At 28.8% G+C, this 18,936-nt stretch overlaps 4 protein-coding genes across 4 annotated transcripts; 1 reads left to right on the forward strand and 3 right to left on the reverse strand.

Moving 5' to 3' along the window:
• Nucleotides 1-910: 910 nt before the first annotated feature.
• On the reverse strand, nt 911-1,666 carry EIN_201020 (hypothetical protein; the record flags this gene model as incomplete). The annotated part of the gene is made up of 1 exon (XM_004256340.1): nt 911-1,666. One exon carries the CDS (start codon nt 1,664-1,666, stop codon nt 911-913), a length of 756 nt encoding a protein of 251 aa, XP_004256388.1.
• A 1,888-nt stretch (nt 1,667-3,554) lies between these two features.
• On the forward strand, nt 3,555-10,983 carry EIN_201030 (protein serine/threonine kinase, putative; the record flags this gene model as incomplete). Its single annotated transcript, XM_004256341.1, has 3 exons — nt 3,555-3,630; nt 3,669-3,731; nt 3,995-10,983. The coding sequence occupies 3 exons, from the start codon at nt 3,555-3,557 to the stop codon at nt 10,981-10,983; spliced, it is 7,128 nt and encodes a 2,375-aa protein (XP_004256389.1).
• A 3,185-nt stretch (nt 10,984-14,168) lies between these two features.
• Nucleotides 14,169-18,419, reverse strand: EIN_201040 (hypothetical protein; the record flags this gene model as incomplete). Its single annotated transcript, XM_004256342.1, has 1 exon — nt 14,169-18,419. One exon carries the CDS (start codon nt 18,417-18,419, stop codon nt 14,169-14,171), a length of 4,251 nt encoding a protein of 1,416 aa, XP_004256390.1.
• A 436-nt stretch (nt 18,420-18,855) lies between these two features.
• On the reverse strand, nt 18,856-18,904 carry EIN_201050 (Hypothetical protein; the record flags this gene model as incomplete). The annotated part of the gene is made up of 1 exon (XM_004256343.1): nt 18,856-18,904. A coding segment is annotated over one exon (49 nt), but the record flags the coding sequence as incomplete, so codon positions are not given.
• Nucleotides 18,905-18,936: the final 32 nt, after the last annotated feature.

An 18,936-nucleotide genomic window follows, 5' to 3' on the forward strand; every position in this document is an offset into this window, starting at 1 on the left:
AGTTTAATATTTTACTTTATTAAAATTATAATATGAAGTCACTCTTAAAACCGTGCAACTTTGACGTGTCAGTGCAACTTTGTTTATAGTATAATTATAGTAAAAAAATATATGTATTTATTAAACAAAACAAGAAAACACAAACTAATTTCTTTAAAACTATTACTCTAATTAAAATACTATAACTAAACTATAACTAAAGTTGCACAATTTTTCTCAATTAATTTTTTGGGTTGCACCATTCAACAGTCTCGTGTTTATCGAAATTTTGCAGCGAAAAAGTTTTTGAATCACACGAATTGGCTTGTCTCATTATTTTCTTTTTTATAAACGAGATGTTTAACATCTGCGTCATCCACAATCGATATACAACGCCGTTTTATTTGTTCTGTATGACAATTGGAATTTTGGAATTTTAATGCTTTTCATTAAAACAAGCAGTTGAAAGTTATCATTTAAAATTTGAGTTATATTTTATGTTGATTTATAACCTAATTCAACTTTTTGTTATTGTTAAAAATAGAGTTTCACCTTTGTTGTGAGTAAAAAACAAAGAAAAAATAAAGTTGCACACTTATTCGGATTGACTTTATTTTATTATAATTGTATTGTAAATTGGATTTTATTTTAAAAAGCTTTGTACCAACTTAAATGTGTGTTAATATAAGAATAGAATCACTTATATTTGAACAATAATGTCTTTATATCTTAAACTTAATCTAAAATATGACATGATAATAAAGAACATATTTTTTTGTTATCAAAATATTATTTAAATTGAAACATCAAGACATTACTATATTTTTATATCTAATTTGTTATATTTGTATATGTATATATCTTTAATATGAACAACATGTTAATTATAACTTTAAATTTTTGTATATAAAAATAAATTAATGTTTAATAACTACTTTTGATAAACGACATGTTTGCATCCATCAAAACACTGATCTTTTAATAAAATAGGAGTGTTTGGAAGAACAATTTTTAGGGAAGCGCATTGATAAAAGCATTTCTCTGGAATTTCTTTAATTAAATGTGGTATAGTTATTTTCTTTAATGATAAACAATGGTCAAAACTTTGAACACCAAATTTGTTAACACGTTTTGGAATATTTATATTAACTAGTGACGTACATTGTTCAAAACAAGAATCTCCAATCGACTGTAAATTGTTTGATAGAGTTATAGAAGTCAACAATTTACAACACATAAAACAACAGTTTTCAATAGACGTGACACTATTGGGTATTTGTAGTACTACTTTTTTTGAGTCTTGAAAACAGTTGCTTGCCAATTCGTTGGTGTTCTTTGACATTTCAATTCCGAGTTTTCTTTCCTTCTTTAAGTATATGATATTTTTAAATGAAATATTTGTGTTTTCGTGTAGTTCAGCCACAGAGCAGCCAACCCTAAACCATATATTAATTTTAAAGAAAACTATTTTTTCTTCTGGAAAAGGTATAATTAAATTGTTACCAAAATTTTCATCATCAAAAGACCACAAATTTAATGTTTTGATATTTGGAAAGTATTTAATTGTCTTTTTGTTTATTTGAATCGGGTTGAAATGAAACCTTGCCATGTTACATTTATATTTTTTACAAACACATTCTAATTTTATATAATCGTCAATGGTAACAAAGTATTGAGAGACAATCATCATATGATATCCATCTAATCGACTCATTTATTGGTATAATATTTTTATTATTTAGTTTAAACAATAATATTAATATTATTTGAATTATAGATTTGTTTTATAATGATTTATTATGCAATTACTTATTCCATCAACCCTATTACAGTATAATCCGGGTTTAATTCACTTAAAATATTTTAAAACTATCGGGTTTAATTCCACTTTTTTTCAAGAAAATTATTTTAAATGATTTTTAAATCAAAAATAATTGTTGGAATTAACTTTCGGTAGTTTCATAGTTATAATTATTTAATAATTATTTGATTCTATCAATAACAAATGACCATGGTAAAGGTTTTTTCATCGTCTCTAAAAATAAAGTTTTTTTAACTATTTAATATAATATTTTAATTAAAATTATAGTAAATGGAAACTTGGGATCAGAGGTTTCCAAAATCACAATCCTAATTACCCACGTCATTATTTTATAACCAAAATGTTCATTTTCTCTATAAATTCGTACGTTATAATACCACATTTTCGGCAATAATTATTTTGGAAACCTCTGCTTGGGATAATATTAGGTCTGGTTCCCGAATTAAAAATGTGTCGATAATTCACCTTGAATCAGTGGAACCCGAGTGAGACGATTATCGAAAAGAAGGCACAGGCGGTCTGTTTGTGCAACCGTTCCACACACTTTCAATGTCCTCCTTGGCGCTGATCCTTCTGAACGCCCCGTTTGAAAAGGGAACCACATCCGTCAAAACAATACGGAAAAGGAAAGTGGGTGACATGGGGACGCACAAACAGTGACTGAAAAGTCGACTTCCTTCAAAAAACACTCGCGACAAATACTTTGTTAAGGTGGTGAAACAAGTGTGTTTAAATAAATAAATACGAATAAAAACTAGAGTTTATTATGTTCGTTTTTATTTATTTATTATTTTATAATAAGTAATTTATAATATTATAGTACCGAAAAATAGTTTCAGAAACAAAAATAATGCATTTTTATCCAAAAAACAAATATTCTAAATAATTTGGGTAAAACCCAATCATTTTACACAAATTTAAACAAAAAAACAAGATTATGATAATAAAATTCAAAATTGTAGTTTTTATTATTTTATCTTACTTCGGGTTTAATTATTTCAAATGAATTAAACCCGATTATTTAATTAAACCCAGACTGGAATGAAATAATAATAATTTTGAGTTATTAGATAAAATAGTTTAAAACTATATAATAACTTTTTTTATAAACAACCATTTAATATTTGTTTTTATTTTTATTGATAAAATTATTAATATAATTAACGTACCAAACAAGAATTCAATTAAAAAAATACTTTTATCATATTGTTTTGGTGTTTTATTCTACAAATTTTGCATAGAAATGGATTAACCGTCAAATTGTTGTGTATTAAAAACTACTTCATTTTAGAAAATAATATGTAATACATTTTAATCGTCTGTGGCTATTATTTCAAATTCAAATTTAACCTTAGCAAGTCAACTGAATCAACTTTTTTTGTGGGAAGGTGAAATCTGGATAAGATTTATCTAGATCATATTTATTTTTAGAATAATTAAAAATAAATTCAAAACACGAAATCGATTAGTTTTCGCGCAAACTACTGGTCTTTACAGACCAATGTTTCCTATTTTCCATGTGTTCAAAATAGTCAACACTTGCTGTTACGAGACATACACATAAATTTTCATGAGAGCGCTTCGATTTTTATCAATTTTTCATTATTTAAATTGGTTTGTGACACGCCGTTCTTAATTTAAGATCTTTTTAGTTCAAATACAAAAATAAAAAAGTGACTTATTTTGAGTAAAAAAATCAAGGATATAAATTATCCAGTTTTCACTTCGTAAGGTTAAGAAATAATATTTTTTGATGTTAAATACTGTTTTTAATAAAAATTGGAATTACTTTATTTGCTTTTTTATAATTACTTTTTTGTTGATTTATGGTTTTTGTGTTAAATAAAACATTCTTTTTAAAAACGAGTGACTTATTTTCAACAGAATATTGACGATAGAATAAGTGTCTTCAAAATATTTCATGTTTTTCGTTTTTTTAAATATTTTAATTAATAGAATTTGAAATTCAAATTTAATTTTTTATTAATTTAATTATAATTTAATAATAACATATTATTAAATTCATTATTTTATTTTAGAAAATTACTAATATTTATTTTTATACTAATAGTTAAACTATTTTTAGTATTGTTTTCTATTAAAAATAAAACCAATTGATTAGATGTTTTAGCTAAATTATTAATTAATTTCTTTCTTTTTGTTTATAATCAAACTTCAAAATATCAACCAAAGAAAGCTTGATGATATTACATATCATTTGCTCGCCATTTCATTTAGCAGTTACCTTGTTTTGGTTATTATTTCCTTTACGTTCATTTTCTCAGACTTATTGTGCAGCAGGTACTTACCCATTAAACTCTGAATGTTTGCCCTGTTCTTCAGGGACTTATAAATCAAATTCAGGAAATTCTTCTTGTACGCCTTGTGCAGAAGGTAAATACAGTCAAAATGAAGGTTCAATTACTTGCACCAATTGTCCTGCTGGAACATTTTCAATTTCTGGTTCTACGGGATGTTCTGACTGTCCAGCTGGCACCATGTCTACAGAAAAATCGGGAAGTTGCACTCTTTGTTCTGCGGGTTATTACTCAGTAAGAGCAGCTTCTGTTTGTTTGGAGTGCCCAGCAGGTTCTTATTCATCAAAAATTTCTTCAAGTTGCACGTTGTGTGGGATGGGAACTTACTCGACAGCTCATTCGTCTTCTTGCAAGAATTGTAGTCAGGGTTATTATACGGATGAAGTCGGTACCTCTGAATGTAAAATGTGTTCTGCTGGCACCTTTTCTTTGAGTGGTGCTACTATTTGTACAAACTGTCCAGCTGGTCAGACGTCAAATATAAGAAGTTCAGCTTGTACAAATTGTACTGATGGTTATTATTCCAATTCTGGTGATCAAACTTGCACAATATGTCCAGCTGGATATTTTTCAAAGAGCGGAAACGCCACTTGCACTATTTGTCCAGCTGGAACATATTCCGCAGAAGGTGCCTCAATCTGCGCACGATGTAGTCAGGGTTATTACTCAAATGAAGGAGCTACAGCATGCACAAAGTGTGAGAGTGGATACGTTTCTGGATATGGGGCACAAACTTGTACAATATGTCCAGCTGGAACAAAACCAAATTATTACAACTCTACTTGTTCAAATTGTGGTGATGGTTATTATTCCAATTCTGGTGATAAAACTTGCACAATATGTCCAGCTGGATATTTTTCAAAGAGCGGAAACGCCACTTGCACTATTTGTCCAGCTGGGACATACTCCGCAGAAGGTGCTGCAAATTGCACAAATTGTGGTCGAGGTTTTTACTCAAATGAAGGAGCTACAGCATGCACAAAGTGTGAGACTGGGAGTGTATCTATTACTGGGTCTTCATCATGTACGATATGTCCGGCTGGTACTAAACCAAATTATTATAATTCTACTTGCACAAATTGTAGCAGTGGTACTTACTCGAATTCTGGTGATAGTACTTGCACGAAGTGTCCAGCTGGCTATTTCTCAAAAAGTGGAGACGCAACATGTAGTGCTTGTTCAGCTGGAAATTATTCTGCGGAAGGTGCTTCAAGTTGTTTACAATGTGAACAAGGTTCGTATTCACATGAAGCAGCTTCCATTTGTACCAAATGTGAGAGTGGATATGTATCAGTGGCCGGGTCATCTATTTGTACGATATGTCCGGCTGGCTATAGACCATATTCATATAATTCAACATGTAAAATCTGTGACAGTGGTTATTATTCTAATTCTGGTGATCAAACATGTACAAAGTGTTTAGCTGGCTATTTCTCAAAAAGTGGAGATGCAACATGTACTATTTGTCCAGCTGGTACTTATTCAAATGCAGGCGCTTCAGGTTGTTCAAATTGTGGTCAGGGTTCTTATTCAAATGAAGGATCTTCAGCATGCGTAATGTGTGAGACTGGGAGTGTATCGGTAGTTGGGTCGCCGTCTTGTACAATATGCCCTGCTGGAACAAAACCAGATACATCGAACGCTACTTGCATAAAGTGTAGTAATGGATATTACTCCAATGCTGGTGATCAATTGTGCACACAGTGTTCAGCCGGCTATTTCTCAAACAGTGGAGACGCAACATGTACTGCTTGTCCAGCTGGATCTTATTCGGGTAAAGGTTTTTCAAGTTGTTATAAATGTTCAAATGGGCAATCATCAAATGAAGGTTCGTCTTCATGTTATAAATGTTCTGCTGGGTATTTTTCCAATAGTGGAGATGCGACTTGCACAAAATGTGCTGCCGGATATTATTCACTTGGTGGTACTAATACATGCACAGATTGTCCACTTGGGACTTACTCCACTTTAGGATCATCAGGATGTATCGAGTGTGGAATTGGCACGTATGCACCTTCGAAATCTCCAAGTTGCATTGACTGTCCCGCCGGCACTTATAACAACAAAAACAAACAAAGTGTTTGTCCAGTATGTTGGGCAGGAACATATTCAATTCAAAATAGTGTTGCCTGTTTGGATTGTCCAGATGGCACCTATTCACTTACAAATTCATCGAGTTGTACCAAATGTAATTCTACGTGTTTAACTTGTTCTGTGACAACCGGTAAATGTACTTCTTGCCCTGCTGGTAGGTATTTGACCAATTTAAATCAATGCCCTTTGTGTGCTGCGGGGTACTTTTCTCTAGAAAACAGTCCCGGTTGTACAGCATGTGCAAGTGGTTTTTATTCCAATGAAGGATATTCGGCATGTATCGAATGCAATAGCACTTGTAATAAGTGTGATAGTAAAAGTGGAAATTGCACTTTATGTTTTGTAGGGAATTATCTTTTTGAAGGGAAATGTTTGAGTTGTAAATTGGGTACTTATTCGTCAACAATGGCAGCAACAAAATGTACAACATGTCCAGAAATGACTTACACGCTGTCTTATGGAAGTTTTGCGTGTTTACTATGTAATTCTTCATGCAAGAGTTGTGATAATACAAACGGAGACTGTCTTTCTTGTTATCAGGGAAGCGTTTTAAAAAATGGAAAATGTGAAATGTGTCCATCCGGGTCATTTTCATTAAATGGAGTCTGTACTTTGTGTGGGTTGGGAACGTTTTCAAACCAAAACTCCACTTCTTGTATTGAGTGCACAGATGGAACATTTTCAAAAGAAACTGGCACTACTACATGTCAAAACTGTGATTCGAATTGTCTTAATATATGTGATAAAACAACCGGTAAATGTAAGTGTGTTGCTGGATACATTTTTACCGATTATCAATGCAAAGGCTGTGATGCAGGGTTTTATGCAAATCGAGTCACGGATAGATGTGACATTTGCCCATCAGGTTCATACTCCGATGTCGCCTCTTCGTCGTGTAAATATTGCTCAGAAAACACATTTTCTTATCAACAATCATCAAAATGTAGTTCATGTGACTCGAAGTGCAATGGTTGTAATCCTTCCACTGGTGATTGTACTTTATGTATTTTTGGATACGAATTAGTTGATAAAAATTGTCAAATTTGTGGAGTTGGAACAAAAGGAGTCAATTCAAAATGTGAAACGTGTCTAAATAATACGTTCCAGAATGAGACTGGAAAGACATTTTGTTATGAATGTGACATCAGTTGTCAAACATGTGATTATATGACTGGTCAATGTTTAACATGTCAAGCTGGATACGGTTTTAATGATGGGAAGTGCACAAAATGTTCTGATAAAACATTTTCAAAAGGAGGAAATGATGTCTGTGAAAACTGCCCAACAAATTGCACATATTGTGTATCTACAACTGGAGACTGTTCGATTTGTCCATCTGGACAAAAGGAGGTTGATTCCATTTGTATTTCATGTTCTTTAAATGGAAATTGTGCGATGTGCTCAACATTAGAAACTGAAAGTGAAAGGATTTGTAAACAATGTGAGTTTGGCTACTTTTTAAAAGATAAAGATTGTCTTGATTGTCATGAGATACACACAAATTGCGAGAAATGTTCCCAAAGTGAAAGTGTGTGTATGAGTTGCAGTGACAATTATATAGTTAGAAACAACAATTGTTCAAAATGTGAAACTGGTACAATAAAAAGTACCACAAAAGAGTGTGTGAATTGTTACGAAGTTATTCCAAAATGCCAGATTTGTGAATATGAAAGAAATATACAAAAGTGCACAAAGTGTTTTGAGCCGTATTACCTTTCTGATGATAATATTTCTTGTTTACTTGCTTATACAACAACATCACATTACAATTCATCAACAGCAAATAAAATTGAAAATAACGAAGGATGTACAAATCAAGTCGATAACAACTGTTTTGGCTGTGATGAAACTCATTATTTGATAAATTATAAATGTGAACAAAATAATGACACAAAGTGCTTAAAATACTCAACAAAGTCGTGTGACAAGTGCAGCACAAACGTGATTTCTTTAAATGGAAAATGTGATATCGAAGCAGACTGTAAATATCAGAAGAATTATTTGAATGGAAGTAATTCCGAGTGTTATTTCTGTGACAAAGAAATTGGCTGTGGTAAAATTGATAATTGTGACGTGGCACAAAATGATTATTGTTACAGGGCAAATGATTTTTATTATACAAACGAAAGTGGTGAAATAACAAACTGTGGAGCATCCAAAAAGTGTCAAATGTTTAATGGAAAGAAAATAGACTATGTTTGTAATACAAATACTCTATTATCAGATGACAACGTTTGTATTGTTGATTTAACGTGTATAGCAATTCAACATAGTCGATGCGTCAAATGTAATTCAGATCAACATTTGGCATATGGAAGTTGCATAACAAATGACAACGAATGTTTGATACAAAACAAAGACTATTGTATTAAGTGCAATTCAAAAATGATGAGTGAAGGTCGGTGTGTATCTTTCGATGACATCAAATGCTTAAATCATGATGTTATTTGCATATCTTGCGGTGAAGGGTTTTATAAAGATGTCAATGAATGTAAAAACAAAAATGAGAATTATCCAAATTGTATTTATGTTGATGTTGCAAATGAAAGTTGTTTTGAATGCGAAGCGGAGTTTTATTTGGAAAATGGTGGATGTGTGTTATTGAGCAATTCGACTTCAAATGTTACAAATAGCACAGACAACACAACTGATATCAATAACAATACAATGAGTGATTTAATAACAGACAAAAATTATAGACAAGAAAGAATTAAGCAAAACATAAAAACAGAAGAAACAGACAATTTATTTGAATCGAATTGTAACAAGAAAAGTCCCAAAGGGTGTCAAAGGTGTTCAGATGGTTATTATTATTTAAAGGGTGAATGCATTGAATGTGAATATCCCTGCATCAATTGTTACAATAAAACTTATTGTACGTCATGTGATCAGTATTCATACATATCAAATGGTGGTCAATGCACAGCTATCAATGACATATTTAAATTGTGTGATTTGATGAATCCTGACTACACTGGCTGTGTTGTTTGTAAAAATGGATACATGCGATCGTCTGATGGCAAAACTTGTGAACCGTGTGATATATCATGTTCTACATGTACAAACAATGGAAATTGTATATCATGCAATGAAAGTTATTATCGAACGCCACAAAACTCGACATGGTATTGTAATCCACAGTCTGAGTTACTTCATTGTTTAAATGTCACTGTTGATGGGTGTATTGTATGTGAAAGGGGGTATTACAACAAAGACAACACATGCGAAAAGTGTCATGAAAAGTGCAATGAATGTTCAAAAATTGATATTTGTACAAATTGTAGTGAAAACAACATTTTGGTGAATGACTTCTGTTATGAATTTTCAATTATTCCAAATTGCATTTCATCATCAAACAACGTCTGTACAAAATGTTCTGAAAATCACGAATTAAGTAGTGATAAACTTTCTTGTGACAAAATAGTGAGATATGGACTCATAATTGGTCTACCAGTGAGTGTCGTCTCAATATTAATAATAATTATTATTATAATTATAGTAATAACAGTTATTATAATTCAGCGTCGTAAAAGAAAAATCGAAGAACAAAAGATTTGCGTGTTTGATATGAAACGATCGAATATAGAAATGGTGATACTATCGGGTGATGTGATGGTCAATATGAAATCGTTAAATTTTAATGAAGATGAAAAACTACTTTTAGTTGACAAAGAAAGCCGTTCACTTCTTTGTGTTGGAAACAAATCAAAAAGTAATATGAAAGTCCAAATCACCACAAAAGAAAACTGTGAAAAATATTCAATTCGAACTGAACCAAAATTGGTGAATTTAAAAAGTGGGTTTGCTTGCGAATTTGAAATATTTATAACGCCGCATTGTACTTTGAATTTAAATGACAATATCGTCATTATCACACTTAAACTGAACAGTGGTGAGGTGTGTACTAACAATTTTAAAATTGTGTGTGCCACTGAAAACAGCACCAAACTTGATTACGACGAATTGATTGAAGAGAAGAAACTTGGTGAAGGCTCATTTGGTGTTGTGTTTAAAGGCACATTCAGAGGAAACACAGTTGCAATCAAAAAGATGAAAAACAGCAATGAAGACAAAGAAAAATGTGACGAGTTTGAGAAGGAAGTGAGTATGTTAGACAAGTTCAGAAATGAGTATATAGTCCACTTCTATGGTGCTGTATTTATACCAAGTCACATTTGCATGGTTTCTGAATTTGCAGAATATGGGAGTTTACAGGATTTGATCAAACACAAAAAGAGTGATGAAGTTGACATGAAGTTGCGTGTCAAAATGCTGTTGGATGCAGCAAAGGGAATATTGTATTTACACGAGAACGGGATATTGCACAGAGACATCAAACCAGACAACATTCTTGTCTTTTCAATTGAACTAAACGATGGTGTCAATGCAAAGCTGACTGACTTTGGAAGTGCAAGAAACGTCAATATGATGATGACCAACATGACATTCACAAAAGGTATCGGAACTCCAAAATACATGGCACCAGAAATTCTTAATAAACAACACTACAAGAAACCAGCTGACGTGTATTCGTTTGCAATCACTATGTACGAGTGCTTTGGTTGGACAGACCCATATCCAAAACAAAGTTTTATGTTTGCTTGGTCCATAGCTGATTTTATTTCGTCGGGAAAACGCCTTGAAATAATTGATGGTATTCCAAACAATGTATATGATATTATATCTGCTTGTTGGCGACAAGATACTGAAAATCGAATGCAAATTAATGATGCTGTTAAAATGCTTCAAAGATATTTTGATGATAATTGAATGTTTTGTGAGTTAACGATAATTACTATTTAATGTTTCAAAATGATAATTTATTAAAAGTTTAAAAAAATAACTATTAAATTATTAAATAAGTACACTTTTTATATTTTTAAACAAATACATCTTTAATTGATTATTCTATAAATTAGGTAACAATCATTGTATCAATAAACTTTGGGCTTAATACCCGTGATTTATATCATGAAAAATTAATATTGGAAATGTAATTAAAACAAAAAATACACGTTCTTGTATTTTTTGTTTTTTTAATAATAATTTTTTTAATAATATGTTTGAGTAAATAGTCTTATAAACAAAATAGTGTATTTTATGGACAATTTTTTGGTTTTTGATAAGTTAATTAATTTTTATTGTGTATGTCAAATAAATAATATCAATGATATTATAAAACTATAAAAATAATATTAATAATAAATATTTTTATTAAAAATAAGTTAAACAAAATATTATTAATAACTATATTTAACAATTCAGAAAATATGTATAATAATATTAAGAACTATTATATTTATTTTGATTTGTTTTATTTGTGTATATTGGCTATTAACTCACTTCTCACTTTTATCACTTACTTGTCAAAAAATGACTCACTTCTTCGCTTTTTGACTCACTTTTATAAAAGTAACTCACTTAAAAAATAATTTACTATTTCAATGGTTTTTTAAATAATATATTAAAATTTCTTCAAAATAATAAAATATAGTTTTTATTTAAATTGCTATATAATTGTTCATTCAACCAAAAACTTGATTATTTCGGTTAATTTGCCATTAATCAAAATAATTTATATATGGATTGTAATGAAAAAACAAAAACAAATAACATTTTGACTTACTTAAATTAATTTTGTTATTAAATTATAGTTTTCATAAATGAAAAAAATATAAACAAATCGATAAATTGATTTTAAAAAATACTTTTTGTGTTCAATAATTATATCGTTGTCAACATGAAAAATATCGCCATACAAATACAACAAAGTGAATGTGTTGTTACACGTTGGAATTTATTATATTACATTTTTAAAAAATGTATTAATTTTTGTTTTGAACAGTCAATAAAATACAATAAATAATAAATGAGTTTTGTAATAACACTTAAAATAACACCCTTATTTATGTTTTGGCCTGTTTTTACAGGGATATTAATCCAATTTTTGATGATTTTCCTTTTTTGGCTTGTGTATTCTTTATGCACATAATATAAACTCTAAAAAAACGGAAATTTATTTAATAAACTCGAGATTTCCCGATTTTTAGACTACTTGAATTTTGTTCGATGTTATTTAAAGTGATAAGAGATATTTGAATTAAACAAACAATATTTAACATTAAAACATTGAATAATATAAAACCAAAATGATAAAAATGTTTTTCGTCATCTAGAACAATTGCGTACATTTGTCAGAACCTAAACAACCGGTTTAATTGTTTATTAATTACAACAATACATACAATAAAACTACGAATAACAAAGACACATTATCAATAAAGTACACTTTAACTACAAACACAACTTAATAAATAAAAATTTAATCATGTAAAATGTTAAGATGTCGGAATAATAACTTATTAGAGTATATGATGAACACGACATTAAACAGCTGAGTAATGTTTATAACCAAAATATCATGTAAATATTAACGATAACACAAACAATGAAAATAATTAATTAGGTTGTATTGATTAATTACTATGATGAAATTATTTTAATTACGTTAATTGTTAAAAATGTGATTTAAAAAATGAAGTCGATTAACATATGTATAGTTTTACACATTTAAAGTTGTCTCTAAGTTGTATACCTTTTAATTAATTGAAAAAACAAAGTTAGTGCATTACAAAACCTTTGAATGTATAAATAAAAAATAAACATTTGTTTAGATTATTATTGATATGTTTTTTTTTGATAAAACATCAAGAGATGAATAATTTTATTTCTGATTAAAGCTTATGTTTAATAATTATGACATTTCGTCTGTTCAATGAAAAAATCTTTAAGAATTTGTCATAGTATAATACTTTTTTTAAATAAGTCATTGCGTCGTTATTTACAAATATAATACAACAACTTTTGTTAACAAATATATACAAGTGTTATTTATTTTTTTTATTTTTAGTTGCTTATCATTATATATATATTTTTCATCTCACAACACACAAAATGAAACCATTGTATTTCTTTAACATCACAACAATTATCAAAGTAAAATAAAAACAAATTTAATTATTACTTGTTGATGGTTTTATAAAAAAGATTCATAAAAAATTACTGTTTATTTTCACACTTTTATGAAAAATATAATACAATTTAAATAAAAAATTAAAATTTTTAAACATGTAACTTCATACTAACAACGAAAATGATTCCACCAAATTAAATAATATGTATCTGTTTGGGCATAATAGTATTTTGGATAAAAATATAAACACATATATATATTAAATATATTAAATTTGTTGCCCAATAGTTTATAACAAAATTGTACAACAACTCAAAATGATTTAATTTGAATTGATAAATGTAAATTTTGTCAAATTTTTAATATTGTTGTTTTGGATACTATTTGTACCAAATAAATTTTTTTACCATTTATTTTATTTGCTTTTTTTCGAGTATTATAATTATAGTTAATTATGGTTTATTTTTTAAATAAATTTTACAAACTTTATATAGTTGTTGAACTATGGATATACTAAACATAGTTTTTTTTGATGAGTATAGTTTGTTTTATAGTAAAAAGACGAATATTTAATTTTAAATAATTAAAGTGAGTTTCTTTATGCAAAGGTAAGTAAAAAGCTATTAATAGCCATAATAATAATATTATTCCGAAAGTTTTTTTCTAAAGTATATAGTACTAAAGTACAAACCAATCGACATATCTATGGCACTTATGATAAAATTAATTACTGAAATTAAATCTGATGTAGTGCCTTATTTAATTATTAATTTTTATATTATTTTTCAAATATTAAAATTATTTACAATTATGGGTTTTATTATTAAATATAATAAAATATAACTATATCATAATAAATAACTATATTCTTGTAATTTAAAAAAATTTAACAATAATAGCGCATTTTTGGGTTATTTTAAAATTATTTCCATACAAACTGAAACAAAAATGTAATATTGAGAATTTTTATTATTTAATATAATTAAAATATAGTTTTAATATTTTTAGAAACAATTTGAATAGTATCAGTGATATGACAAGTACATTGTGGTGTTAAATATAATGAAAATTCGCAAGCAAACCCACTTTTCAACACCACAATTTCTGGGTCAAATCTGATTGTTAATTTGTTGATTTTTGAAGAAATTGTGAATTGAATTTTAACAACATTTTTCGATGAATTTCCAACACAAAAAGTCTGTTTGGTTTCTTCATTAACTGGCATTTCTTCGATGTCTGAATTAAAATCGATTTGTTTACTCTGAACGCTTATTCCCCCACGAAGTAATATGAAATTAACATTTGATAATTTCATTGCAAATATAGTTGTCGTCTTTTCAACTTCTTTTTGATGAAAATGTGCCAAAATTGTTCTTGTTATCAAAAATATTGCAACAAATGTGAAAAAGAGAAAGACTATAATAACTAGCACTGATATCAATATGACCCACCACACCACTTTTGTTTCACAATATTTCTTTTCAAAATTAGGTGAATTCCAAAATTCACATTTTGTGCATTGTGAATTTGTAATTTCAAGACATTTTGAAATGGAAGATATATTCAGACATTCACCATATGACGATAAAACCATATCAGAAGAACAAGTCACACATGTTGTTTGTGAAACACACGCTTTACAATTCTCATCACACTTGTCACATTCGTTTCCATTGATTTCAAAATAGTGTTCTGAGCATTTTGAACAGCCGCTTGATGTTACATTATCACATCCAACTATAGACGATTGTGGAAGGCAATCTCCACTTTTAGTTCTATAATTTGTTGTGTTACAAGAAAGACATGTGATATTGTTATTACACGTTTCACATTTAACATCACAGTCGTAACAGTCAAGAACAACTCTGTAATACCCCCTTTTACAAATAACACACCCTCCGCTTTTTGAAAATGAGTCGCATTTTAATTTTAAGTTATCATTTGTTTCACATTTGTAATTAGCTAAAAAATAATCATTTGCACAACTTAGACACTTTCTCGAATTAGAAATACAAGTCAAACAATTATCATCACAACGTTCACAACTTTGAGTGTCAGTGAGATAAAAATTGTCTTCACAAGATGTACATCCAAATGTGTTTGACAACAAGCAATGTGAGTCATTCAACAATTGACACGTATTATTATAAATATAATAATTTTGTTTGCATTCAATACACTTGTTGTTTGTGGTATACAGACAGTCTGGTATGTCAACTGAACATCTCACATTGGACTCATTCTTGTTGTCACATATTTTAATATCACATTTTCCATTTGGTGTCATTTCACTTGTTGATTGACACTTCGTCGTTCTTCCATTTTCACACCATAGGGAGTTGGAGTATGTGTCTGTACAATTTTTACACGTCATTGAATTGATGTAAAACCCTTTGTTACACGAAACAATAGTGTGTTCGCTTGAATTTAATATGTTGGAATCTTTTTCAATACAATCCCCATTTATATTAATCAACTGTTTGTTGTAATTACACAATTGGCATTTTCCATCAAACTCAATTATAGCACAGTTGTTTATCAGACTACACGTACCATTTGTTTGTAAATGATATCCCTTGGAACAAAACAGACACCGATTTGCTTTTGTATATAAACAATTTGTTATATTAACACACTTTCCGCTTTCTAAAGAATACGAAGAATGACATTGAACACAAGACCGTGTATCTGATGGACAATACTTACAATTTGTATCACTACACTCTACTGAAGTGTAACATGAATGATTGGTTTTATTGTACATTAATGGGTATTCACAAATTGGATATAATATCGGTGTTAATGTGTAATTTTTGTTTAAACCGGCACGAAATGTGATTCCCTCATGATATAAATTTGTTTCTGAAATAAATAAAACATTTTTTGATAAATTCATTGTTGATATTTCAGTGACTTTGTTTGCTAAAATACCAACAACAAAATTGTCTGTTTTATAAAATGAAATTTGTGTATCAAAAATTGTGGCGCTTTCATCTGAATACAACTCAGTTTGTTTTTGGTGTCTTTTCAATACCATTGTGTCACTTTTTGTCGTGTTTTCAATCAACAGTGAAGTCACATTATACAACGGTGTGATGTACCAATCAACATCATTTCCAAGAGGACAGTATGGTTCCGTATAACTCCATCTTTTTGTTGATAAATCGACTTTATTCAAATGGCAAAATATTTTCTCTGAACTTCCTATTCGAGTCAATTTGCCATTTAATAATAATTTGGACGCGCCATTTATACTTCCTGAATAAACATTGTCGGTATAAATTAAATCAAAATCATTAGTCGCTGTAATAGTAAAATTTCTTTGATCGAAGTTGTGTGTGATGAAAAGTGGGATATCACCAATTGTTCGAAAAGAAACGTCTAAAGTGCATAAAGACAAGTTGACGTTTGTATGAGTTATTATTAATGAGTCTTGCCCAAAAAATATAAAACCATTTTCACAACCAAAATTGTCTACTTCTATTTTTGGGATATCTTCTTTGTAATTAGAGATACCACATATATATAAGTTTCCTTTTATAACAGTCACATTTGTAGCAGTCAGAAAAGCGCCTTGATACACTTTTAAACCACCTTTGTAATACTTTCGTATATCGGTCGGCCGTTGATATTCAAACGCATTATATATTTTGACAAACCCACCGATATACATTTTAGAGTTTTGATCCATCAATAATGTACTGTTATCTGTAACATACAAAACATTTTGAGTCTCAAGCAATGCAGTTCCATTCATTTCTAAAGAACTATTTCCATTCATATAAACTGAGTCGTATGTTTTTAAAGTACAATTGTCATTAAGAAATACACTTGAATTACCATAAAACGTGATAATTTGTGTGGAATTTATCATTGAATTTCCTTGCATTATCAAAGTCGTGTTGTAATCAGTAACAAATGTTCCAATGATTTTAAAAATTGATCTTTCGTTCATATTTAATGTTTTAGATATATATGACTGACCACTAACCACAACGTTTCCATTTGTTGTTATTGCCGAGTGTCCCATTATATATATTTGAGTATTATCAAATAATATAACATCTCCTTTAACTGAACCATTAGAATTGTCTTTCAGAACAAAAAGTGAGTTTATTTCTAACTTGTCCTGGCAAGATAGTGTTGCATTTCCATTCATTTCAAAATTTTTGGAAGATAATGAACATTGGTTAGCTTCGATTTTTGTGTTATCATTCATTATAGTTGTTCCTTCGTTTTCAAGAGAGAGGTTTCTATTCACTGTTAATGTTGCCTGATTTGTCAAACTGATATTTCCATTTAAAGAACAATAGATATAAATATTGATTTTAGAATTGTCTGTCATAAACAAAGATGTGTTATTATCATACAATTTTAAGATGGAACAATTCATTATAGAAGTACCACTTGTTGTTATGCTTGTATTATTATACATATTTAAAGTTCCTGTTTTAATACTAACACTACCCATTTGGATATTGGAATTGTCTTTTAAAATAATTTTGACATTGTCATAAAAACTGCTTTGTAGGCTAGTGTTAAGAAACGAATTATTTTCAAATGTTAAAGAAGAATTTCCAGTTGCTGTAATTCCACTATTAATTTGAAAGTATGAATTTCCATTCATTGTTAGTTTTGAGTAATTCTTTAAATATAACATTCCCGATAACACAACATTTGAATTATCTTCCATCAGTAGAGTGGTGTAGTTTTTCATATCTATTGAAGTAAAATTTGTACAAGAAGATTTATTTTTAAAATAAATAACAGATTTTTCAGATAAAAATATTGTTGATGTTGAATCGGAACTATTGGTTGTTATGTTAGAACATCCGTTAAGTAATGCGCTAGCACTTCCATTTAAGTAAACGTGAGTGCTATTTTTTAAATAAATAGAACTGTTTGTCATATTAAGAAAACTATTTTCGGTCAAAATTAATGCGTTAACATCAATAAAGCTGGAATATGGTTCCATCACAATTTTCGGATAACCATGCGCTATTATTTGATAATTATTATTATATGGTACAATATTGTAACAATTAATATTGGAATTTTCGGTCATTGTAAACGTAAATTTTGTTGTGTTATTTTCTAGTCCAATTAACAAATTGTTTAGCAATCGACAATATGAAGAGTGTGTACATGTTGTTGTAATTTGGTTATAATAACAGTTTTGTCCATAAACAACAAAAAGAAAAAATGCAATAATCCACGTCAATGGATAATTCATTTTGTATTTTCAGTTTTTTAACATTGTTTATCAATAACTGGAACATTAATATTTTGTATAAAATTGTTATTTTTGAATTATAAGTTACCAATAAAGTGTTTAAAATTCAATATTCAAGAAAATAGTGAAAATAATAACATTTGAAATGTATTTTGTCGAGTTTTCGACAAAATAATAACAAAAATACAAATAATTAGTTTTTTAATAAATTAAAACAAAAAATCAAATAACTTTTTGTTTATAAAGACATGTAAAAGTGCTTATATACATTCAAACTTCGATTCTTTTAATTTATTTATTTGAAAACCCTTGATATTTTTTAAATTGAATATTGAATTTTGTCATAAATTGTTATATTAGTTAATAATTTGTAATTTGTAAATATTTGAAGTAAAAAAACAAATTTGTTTAAAACTTATAGTTAATTAAATTATGTCTATTTCAAAGAATCCTTCATTTTTGAAACTAAATAAGCATTCTTTTCTGGCTACTGTTCAATTGGTGGTAAAAATTGTAT

Source organism: Entamoeba invadens, assembly GCF_000330505.1.
Source record: "Entamoeba invadens IP1 unplaced genomic scaffold scaff_1105074724991, whole genome shotgun sequence".
Lineage (NCBI taxonomy): Eukaryota > Evosea > Mastigamoebida > Endamoebidae > Entamoeba > Entamoeba invadens.